Raw genomic sequence first — 10,468 nt, forward strand, 5'->3', positions numbered from 1 at the left:
TGACAAGACATATTCACGACATTTGGTATAGATAATTTTCTAAGGCAACAATGTAATCTCCGAAGAAATTGTTCCAGTCGGTTAACTATAGCATATAGCTTCCATACAAACTGAACATATAGTTACAAACATAAATGCACCTGTGAAGGGTATTTAGCTTCGGTGCAACCGAAGTTAACGTTTTTTCTTGTTTTAAGTTAACAAGCAGTTACTACGCCGGTCCGGAGCGATATTTGACACACTTGCACAGCGAGTCCCGCATTTCCGTAAAAATTTTATGTGCGCGTACATGCTGTGACATTTTTTTTTATATTTTTTATTTTTTTTTTATTTTTTTTTTTATTTTGCTAGCTTTATGTGGGTACTTGACTCATTTATGGTTTCTGTTTCTCATTAGTATTTTTTATGTTTTGAAGCTTTTTATGTTTCATAGAAATTAATTTACTTTATACATACATAAGTATATGCGTGAGTATGTTAGTTGTTGGTAGTCTATAAAAAGTGAACGACAGCGTGTGCCGACATCCAGAGCTACTAAGAACATAGGACCAAAACAATAATTTTAGTTTCAGTTAGTTGGATTACGATAAGCCTTTTTTGAAATTCCTTTCCCGATATACTTCCGAAAGTATTTTGGAGGAGCCTGACAATGTTGCTGAGAACCCTACGCATCATAACTGATGTCAAGGCGTAGATTTATGCATATGATATCAACCTGTTCAAAATGAGCCGAAACTGCAAAACCATGTAATACTCTGTCAAAAATCAATGAGATGTTGTTAGGTTTCTTTGATTACCATGATGACTAATAAAGAATGCTACTTGAGAGATAAAATAATTGTCAATTATAAAAAATCGAAGCATMCATTATTTCAGAATATTTGGAATCAGCCACGTCAAAGTAATAAACCTAAAATTTCATTACTCTATTCTCTGTTAAAAGCTATCAATTTCTTAGTCTATGCCATTAAAGCTCCACCATCAAGGAATGGCCATAGTAAAAATTCTGAATAAGTAGTAGTAGAAATAAATAGTAGTGCTCATATTTATATTTTCTTTCCGCTTAATTATAGTGCTATGCTGAACTTCGTATGTGTAGATTTCATGGTTCCCCTAAAAGAAAATTTGTAATGAAAGTCAAGCAATCGAAAAACACAGCACACAGAGAAAAACAATAGAAATCCAAGATATATTCCAATTGATAAATATATACATATGTATGCTTCACTCCACTTTTTCAAAAATGTCTACCCACAAGTACCCAAGCTTTGTTATGGCACTTTATATGTTTTCGGTTAATGGCGATTTGTGGGCATGGCAATTTTCCGATTACGCTCACCGACGGACTGACGGATGGACAGACAGACAGTCACTTGAATTTCAATTCTCATCATCCTGATCATTTATATGGAACGCACCTTGTCCAAAGTAAACAGTACTTTTTGAATCTAGCAGCCCCTGTGGCACCATCTAATGTCGACTGGTGGGTTAAAATCTGCTATCTTTATCGATTGTCCAGTGAGAATGAGAGAAGTGAGAGAAGTTATTGTTTTTTTAGTGTCAGTTTGTGTTATCTTTGCGAAAATGARCTTCAAACAAAGAGGCAATATAAAATKTGTTTTGAAATCGGTAAGAGTTTTATCGAAACGTTACAATTGATGAAACAAGTTTAACGAGTGGTTTCAACGTTTTCAAAGTGGACGTGAGGGCATAAATGAAGAGCAACAAGTGGGCCAATCAAAATCCTTGATCATCGGAAATTCCATCGAAACTGTGCGTGAGTTAATCAAAAATCAGCCGAAATCATCATTGAAATTCATGGAAGTGGAATTGAACATCTCCAAAACATCGGCTTATCGCACTTTAGCCGAACGTTTGGCTTACGAAAGGTGTGACTGACTGACCACCAACAATTGCGCAGAATCCAACATTCGAAGGGCATCATATAACCTATTACTTCACAAAAAATCCCATCTTAACCATTAACCACACCCCGTATTCACCTGATATGACACCGTGCGACTTCTTCCTTTTCGGAAAAAGGCATTTGCCCATGAAAGGAAAGCGTTATGCAAACGTAGAGGCCATTCAAAAGGCTTCCCGAAAAAACCATTTGTTCTGTTCTGTTTTTTAAAAATCCTGTTTAGTTTGGAACACTCCTTGTATGCATAATCCTATATCTTTTTTGGTTAGTTTTATATTATATATATATTCGTTAGGTGAACAAAATTACTATACTCTGTAGCAATATGTTGCAAGAGTGTACAAATTCTATATACTTACGTATGTGAATATAAAGGGTGATCTATTTCGAAGTTCCCAACATTTTAAATAAAATAACTTAGAAACTTCAAATTTAATTGGTTTATTGTGATTCGAAAGAACATCCTTTGGCATTTAGTTTTTGAGGATTATCTCTTTGAAATATTGTCGGCTGCTACGCCTTAARTGGTTCATCCGTTGAGTCCAAATTTCGATAACTCGTGCAAGCATTTCGGCTGGTAACTGGAGAATGTTACGCGTATATTTTTTTTCAAGGTCTGATTCGAAGCGAGATTGTTCGAAAAGACTTTAGTCTTTTTATATCTCCACAGRAAAAAGTTTAATTTTGCGATATTACACGATCTTARCGGSCAATCGACCAGCGCAAAACGTGAAACTATCTGCTCACCGAAGTGTTATTTCAATAAAYCCATTGATTGATATGATATGCGAGAAGCGGCGCCGTGGATTTCTTGGTTTTTGGTTTGGTTTCTATAAGACCAAATGGCGCAGAGATCACAAGCTTCAATTTCAGGCGTCAAATAATCGATTATAGTGGCAGGATACCGGTCGCCATCTTTTTTTTTTTTTTTTTTTTGTTGAAGCAATATGGACCGATGATTCCACTGGCCTACAAACCACACCAAACCGTTTTTTTTTTCTGGATGAAATAAGAGCTTTTGAATCTCTACAAGTTGGTTTTCATCCGAAATGCGTAAATTTTTCTTCTTTATAYATCCTTTGAGCCTTGTTGCTGAACAAAATTTGATTAGTAAGCGCCTAATATTTTTGGAATATAGATATTTCGTACGCTTGAAGATCTCGACGTAAAATGCGCCACGTCGGTCCAAACGTCAGTCTKAGTTGCTGTGARCAGCGCCGAATCGACACTCCACGGTCTTCGTGARCACTCTCAGCTACAGCTGCCCTCAGTATGTAATATCTGATATATTGGAGCTAACYCTCAACTAYAACACTAACCATTGAAGTTTTAAATTTCAATCTTGGCATGTTATATTGTAAAAATAATATACAAGAGAAATGTGTAAAAAGCTAGAAAATTTACTTTGCTGAGGGTTTGGTTATGAGCTAGGCAAATTTGGATCGTAATTCGAGCGTGGTATTGGTGTCATGCTAACGAGTATATAAATATAATGCAATAATACAACGACCAGATAAAAATAATATGTAAGAAAGTACTCAACTGTAACCACGAATTTTGAAGAGTCGTTATGACATTTTATTACATGCACGTTTATGGAGGCACTAAAGCTATATAGATATGCATATTAATTGCTATGATGCATTTTAATAATTATCATTTCTAATATCGTTTTCATTACAGTTATTGCTTTATTTTTTACACGCAAGTATTTTCGACGTCGGAAACACCAGTGCGATAATGCCACAAAGTGGCTTCGTCTAAACTTACGAAAGCAGTGGAATGCTTGTAAATGAAGTCGTTGACAGTTTTCAAATGGCTGAGTGTTTTAAATTTGTACATATATGTATATGAGCACATGCTTGGCGCACTTAGGCTACAATTATGCAATGTCTGGTATATAGTCGTAAAGCAAAAACTGCGAGAAGCAACGTAAGATATGTTGCGCATGCGCAGCGCAATTTTGAAAGAAATTAAAGGAGCACAAAATACTGCAAAAATAAAAATAAAAGGTGTTAACTTCGGTTGAACCGAACTTGTAACACCCTTCACAACACAAAATATTCCTTACAAGATCCGTAAGTTTATATGGCAGCAATATACTATAGTGACTCGATCTTAACAATTTCTTGGCGGATTACAACGTTGCCTCAGATAATAATCCATGCCGAATTTCTTGAAGATATCTGCTCAAATGAAAAAGTTTTCCATACAAACACTTTGCTCTGATCTTTCAGTTTGTAAACAGCTATATGCTATAGTGTCCCATGTGAACACTTTCCTTCAAGATTGGAGCATTGCCTTAGGCAATAATTCGTAATTTTTCGAATATATGTCTTAAAATAAAAATATAAGCACTTTATTCCGATCCATCAGGTTGTAAGGCACCTATATGCTATAGAGATCCAATATCGGTCATTCCGACAAATGATTACCTTCTTGGAAGGGCAAAAGAACGGGTACATAACTTTAGGTCGATATCTCAAAAACTGAGGTATCTGTTTCCTTTTGGGCTTTGCCAGTAACTTCATATACACTGTTCAGGGTATAAAAATAGTTGAAATTATAATTTTCTTTGCTTAGCTATGCTCAACCATCGTACTGAGAGCAGGAATATATCCATTTATATAATTATCTATATAGATAATATTTATCAAAGTCATATTCACTTTTCTAATTAATAGTGTCCCTTTCACTCGTTTCAGCTGTTCTACATTTTGCTGCTCACACTTCCTCTACTTGCGCACAGCTATCCTGCAGAGAGCGAAGACAAATCCATCTCACTAGAAGAGGTGGAACTGCCCGATAGCGACCATGCGGCCTCAGGCGGCGAGTCCCAAATACAGAAACGCTCAGGCAGTTTTGATTACGTTGCGCATCTGAAGTCGGGCCTTCTCTCGAGTATTGGACAAGCCTCCGCGTCCATAGCCTCGGGCAGTTCGGGCGGCAGTAGTGGTGGTGGCGGTGGCGATGGCTACAAGTCATACGAGTCGGCTCATGTATTTTACCTTTATATTCACCACTTTCTCACACACTTTTTATTACATACAAATATTTGTGTCTCTTTTTTGTTGCTATGCAACTTTTAGGGCAACTCAGTCGACTACAATCCATGGACATTTAAGAAATCTGTGCTCAACACCATATTCCAGGCGGTGAAAGCCATCACTGGTGGTGTGACAGCACTCAAGGGTCAGTTAATTAAGGGTAGCGGTTATGCATTAAGCGCTAGTGGTAATCTGGTTGCCTCCTCTGGCGACAAAGTGACCGATGTTGGCAAAGCAATCATCAATTCGGCGCAAATAAATTCACATGGCTATGGTGGTGGTGCCTCGGTGCATCCCTTCGCCAAGTTCAGCTCTTTTTCGGGTGCTTCGTCGGGCGGCAGCAGCGGCGGCAATAAACATCCAGGACCGCCTGTGGTGCACACAGAGAGTGAGTAAATGTGTTAACATATATTTATTCGTTAGAAAATAAATATTTTTTTTTAATTTAAACAAATTAAATACAATAAGAACTGTTGTTAGATGTTTCATGAATATTAAGCAGTTTACACTCCACCATTTCAAATTAGCCTCAGAGTAGAACTGTAGAAATAATTTCGATTGAAGGTATTGAATTCTTAAAAATTGAAAGTCATATATTTTCATATTTTCGAGAAAAATTAAAGATTTTGAGAAAACATAAACAGGCTTATCTAACGTTCAGAGAATATTAATGTGAATAAGTCAAAAAGGTTATTAATATAAAAACACAGCAGACGCAGACAAACAACAGACAAATTTAGCCAATAAGTCAGCTGTCCCAACAGCGAAAAAGGACACAACCAAAACAAAGATTAATGAACTTTTTAGTAAAGCAAAACACATAAAAAATTAATACAAAAACAATAGGAGTAAAGCTAGCAATCAGATGCCATCAGCGCCGGCCACACTTGCGTTGGTGATCTGTACCTTTCAGCAGCTATTTCGGCTGGCCGCCCACAATAAGCGGTCTGAGAAGCGTTGTCTTCTTCTATCTGTCTGGCTGGTATGGCTCTGCATGGCTGCATTTTTAAATGAACAAATATATTTTGTTATTGCGGCATTTATTGTTCGTTTTGCGTTCCATCYTATTACTTCCTACTTACTTCAGTACATTTTGATGCCATAGTGCAAGGCATTACATGGGGAAACTACAACCTCTTTGACCTAATTGTTATACTATCGAATATGTAATGATAAGATGTTAACAGCAATGGTTGGTACATATGGAGGTCTTCGGGTTGGAATCCACCCTCCCCTGGTGAAGCGAAAAAATGAAATTAAAAATTTATTTTCATTTATTTCTGGATTAGCATAATAAGCACACATTATATCTTCAAGGTATAATACGCACAATAGGATCAGTTCATTTCAATGGTAGTACTCGGAAGACAATAATATTGTAGAGTGATCCATTCCGAGGTTCTCTATATAAAAAAAAAAATATATAGAAACTTCAAACTTAATGGAGAATGTTTATTATTATTCGAAGGAACATATTTAGGCATACATTTTTGAAGACTATCTCTTTCATGCGGCTACGTTTTAGATGATCCATCCGTTGAGTTCAATTTTCGATGACTCGTTCGAGCATTTCAATTTTACTCCAAGACTTGAATCGAAGAAGGATTGACCCCATAGGCTTAAGACTTTACATTTTCCCACAGCAAAAGGTTTTGGTGACCAATCGATCGACACAAAACGTGGAATAATCGTTTCACCGAAACGTTTGTTCAACAAATCCATTGATTGATGTTATGTGTAGGAAAGAACGCCGTCTTTTTGAAACCAAATTTTAACTTTTTAATTTAAGACATCGTCAATTGAAAATTGCGACAAGTCGTTCTATACGTCAGTCCGAGTCCACGGTCTCCACGGTCTTCGTGTACACTCTCAGGCAGGCAATTGAGATTCGAGAGTCAATATTTCTGTCAAAACTTTAAATGCTTTTTGGCAAGTGCGGTGTTCTTTCCACAATCTTATTTTCTCCAAAGTTTCTGTGCAGCTGATTATACTGCGAGAAATGCGAATACTGTTTCATGAGACTAGGCACTTCTTGTAGGAAATATCGAATTTAATTTTTTCCTATCTTTGCTGACTTTTTTGGCATTTTCGAAATTTTATTATTCAGAGTAAGTATTTTCGGCTTAATATTTTCTAGACAGTTATTTATTGACTGTGCTACAAACTGTAGTTACTGGAACGAACCCAGGAATATTTTCACAAATATTTTATTCCGAATCTAAATATCGTATACAGATATAAAATTACTCTATACTTGAAATATCTTTTTGAGCCTGAACTTTTATTAATATTTCTCATGTATTCTAAATAAATGAATTTTATGGCAATCCTAAGTACGTAAAGCATCTTACAACACAGTCCTTCAGATGTCCGTTTTTAAATGCTTTTGATAAACAAAATTTATAAAAGATATGTAACTAACCCATTTTTTATTATGTCAGTACTTTCGACCGTTCATGTGAAAGAAATTACAGTTGATTTAGTAATTTGTATAGATAATTGATTTCAGAAGTAAAAAAAATTTCTATAAATATCCGGTGCATCCGAAACTGAATCGCTCCTTAGCTGCAGTACCTATACTCAACCATCATACCGATATAAATTAACTTTTGAGCATAGCCAACCGAACCATATTCGAGGAAACTGCAATCACTTAATGTCGAGCATTGACCTAAAAGAGCGCCGACATCGAATGCGTACGCGGCAGGGGCGCGATGGACAAAATATAAGCGCTTGCATTCACTCAATCAGCTGCGCAAAGAGTTGTCGTTTACAGTTATTGTTACTTTACTTTTGCTGCTCTTCGTTGTTGACAAATTGTCCCTCTCTGAGCTATTGGACAACGCTTGCTCTTTTGTTTTTTGCAATTCTTTGCATCACGTCGGCAACTTTCATTTTCATGTGGAACGCTTATGGTTGCCCAGATGGCATGCGTGCTTAGCTGCATAGGCTATCAAGTGGTTAATACATAACAACAACAAATTAAACGTTTAAAAAATTTGTTTACGCTCTTAACCAGAGTTAAACAAGTTTCCAAATTGGCTTGCAAGCAGCATCTCTACATGGCAGATCACCTATTTGTGCCCAATTGCGGTTACGCATGCCTAGTATGTGCTTCGCCATTGCAAAGATTTCAAGCACATATACACCATGGAATGTTTGAAACACTTTTTAATGGGGTATGCTTATATACATATAGTGTTTTTTAAATTGTACATGAATTTTTCACATTTCGCCACCTTCACAAAATAATTGGTTTAGAGTAATTTCAGATGGGTGTATTGAGCAAACAAATTTTAATGCGATAAGCACATATTTTAACATCATTTAAGCATACGATTGAATATCTTTAATCTACAACAGTTTGATTAAATATTTAACTTTCAAAAACTACATTATTTGAACCAATATAAGCATGATAAATCTTAATCCAATTATTTATATTATATAACTTGTTATAAGCCTAGTCTGGGATGGTCTACAGTGCCCTTAGCGAAAAACTTTTAATAGCTTCAGTGAACCCATGGCCGAAGAGGATATTTCAGTTTTAAAAGTGAAAAAAGTCGAAAGGAGCCCAATCCGGTAAATAGGATGGCTCAGCGATGGCTCTCGTTTTGTGGTTGGCCAATAAGATAGTCCCAGACATGCTCATTATTAAGGGGCTATAATGTAACCCATGGAAAATTAGGCGCTTTTCGTGAATTTTTTTAAAAGAAGTTACTTGATCGAATGTTTCGAAATTCTTTGGACAAAATAAGGTACATTTTCAGCAATATTTTAAGATTTTTGTTTGCAAAAATATTACAAAATAACGGAGTTATGTGCTGTCATCGGAGAGGCCGATAAAAAGTTCCCCAACTGCTGACATGATTTCGGCCGAACGAGTAGCTGAAATAAAAAGGTTATTAAAGCTAAAGGTATTTCTTATAAAATGACTTAGGATTTTTGAAAAGTATAAAAAATTAATAAAATGGGTTTTAGAGAAATTTTGGTAAAAATGATATTTTTTAAAGCCAAATTCACAATTTTCAAGCAATCACAAAGATCGTAGATCACTGTATGCATAGTGTGTATACATAGTAAATCTATTCAAGAACACTCACTTTCAATTTGAAGTCGATTGGTCAATTTCTCGTTGAATTAGGAAGTCAGCAGTTTTGAAAAATGTCGTTTCGAGAAAAACGCGAGCGATAGCTTTTAGAGCGCTGGCATTCTAAAATTATTCAAGATACGACCTTGCCGATTTCACAGGATATTTTTGAAAATGAAAAAAAAAATTCTTCTATATTATCGTTACAACTTCACTGCTCAACATCCGTTATCCATCTGGAAATTGTCGGTTTCTCGGCTGTTCTGTTCGCGTCCTTTCGTTCTATCACACAAAGTTTGCTTCCATTAATTTTTTTCGAGATACCAAATCATCCGTCACAAAAAATTATATGTGAAATGATTGGATATAACTACGAACCAAATGGACTAAATTCCAATGATCCCCTTTTTTTGAAATATTTACCCTTAATAAAATAAACGCAAAATATTTAATTATTCATCAATATTCGCCAATTACAAGAAAAATCACTCGGAGTCAAATCTGAATCAAAATACGGTTTCGGCTTTAAATTCTGTCACAATCGTGGCTCGATTCGAAGGTGCATTATCACCGTGTAAAATCCACGAATTGTACTTCCACATTTCTARCCATTTTCGACAGATGTTCTCAAGCAAACGCCTCAACGCCCAAGTAGAACTACTTATTTACTGTCTGTCACTCCGGAACAAATTCGTKATGCACCAAACCAATATTATCGAAAAATAATGAAATTTACCTTATTTGTGAACGCTTTTTTTTTTTGTTTCGGCTTGTTTTTTCCCTCCTTTCCGATTTATTTAAATGTCAAACTCATAAATYCATGTCTCAACGGCAGTTTTAAAACTTTCCACGAATGTGGGATCGGAATTCGCGCGAACCGGCATAACCAACAAGCCCTATTTACTGTCCTCTTCTTGAAAAAATGCAGCTTTATCGGGACTAGTCGAGTAAGAACGCGTTTCGTACCCAAAATAATCATCAAAATCATTCGAACGGACTCACAAGAAATGTTAATATTCGCTGATATTTTTCCAAAACTTGGCTGACGATTTTCAAGCACTATATTCTTTCACATCGAAGTTCGTCCAGAACGAAGCATGCTTTCAACGATCTTTGTATCACACGTARGCTTATGTTTTTRATAMAACTGTATCACCTATCACAGCCTTTTCCAACATTCGTAATGCTACGCTCACGAAATTCGGTTAGAAATATAAAATTTAAGATACATTTTTTATTCCATGTTTCTATCCATTTTAAAAATTGCAGGCACTGCAAGATATCCCCTCCCGAAGTTAAAAATTATACGTTATTTCCATCATAAGTGAGTATCCGCAAAAAAAAGGCTTGGAGTTGCAAGTACAAAATCATATAGTTCCCCCCAAAATTCTACTCGGGATCCGCCCC

At 36.0% G+C, this 10,468-nt stretch overlaps 1 protein-coding gene across 2 annotated transcripts in view; it reads left to right on the forward strand.

Moving 5' to 3' along the window:
* LOC108969152 (loricrin) overlaps positions 1-10,468 on the forward strand; it is a 26,589-nt gene that overhangs the window by 7,397 nt on the left and 8,724 nt on the right. For both annotated transcript variants that reach the window (XM_018933707.1, XM_018933706.1), the window contains exons 2-3: positions 4,630-4,923; positions 5,014-5,359. In XM_018933707.1, coding sequence (XP_018789252.1) covers positions 4,630-4,923; positions 5,014-5,359 — 640 coding nt within the window. The remainder of the gene's footprint in view (positions 1-4,629; positions 4,924-5,013; positions 5,360-10,468) is intronic.

Source organism: Bactrocera latifrons, unplaced genomic scaffold (genome assembly GCF_001853355.1).
Source record: "Bactrocera latifrons isolate USDA-ARS-PBARC rearing strain unplaced genomic scaffold, ASM185335v1 scaffold_241, whole genome shotgun sequence".
Lineage (NCBI taxonomy): Eukaryota > Metazoa > Arthropoda > Insecta > Diptera > Tephritidae > Bactrocera > Bactrocera latifrons.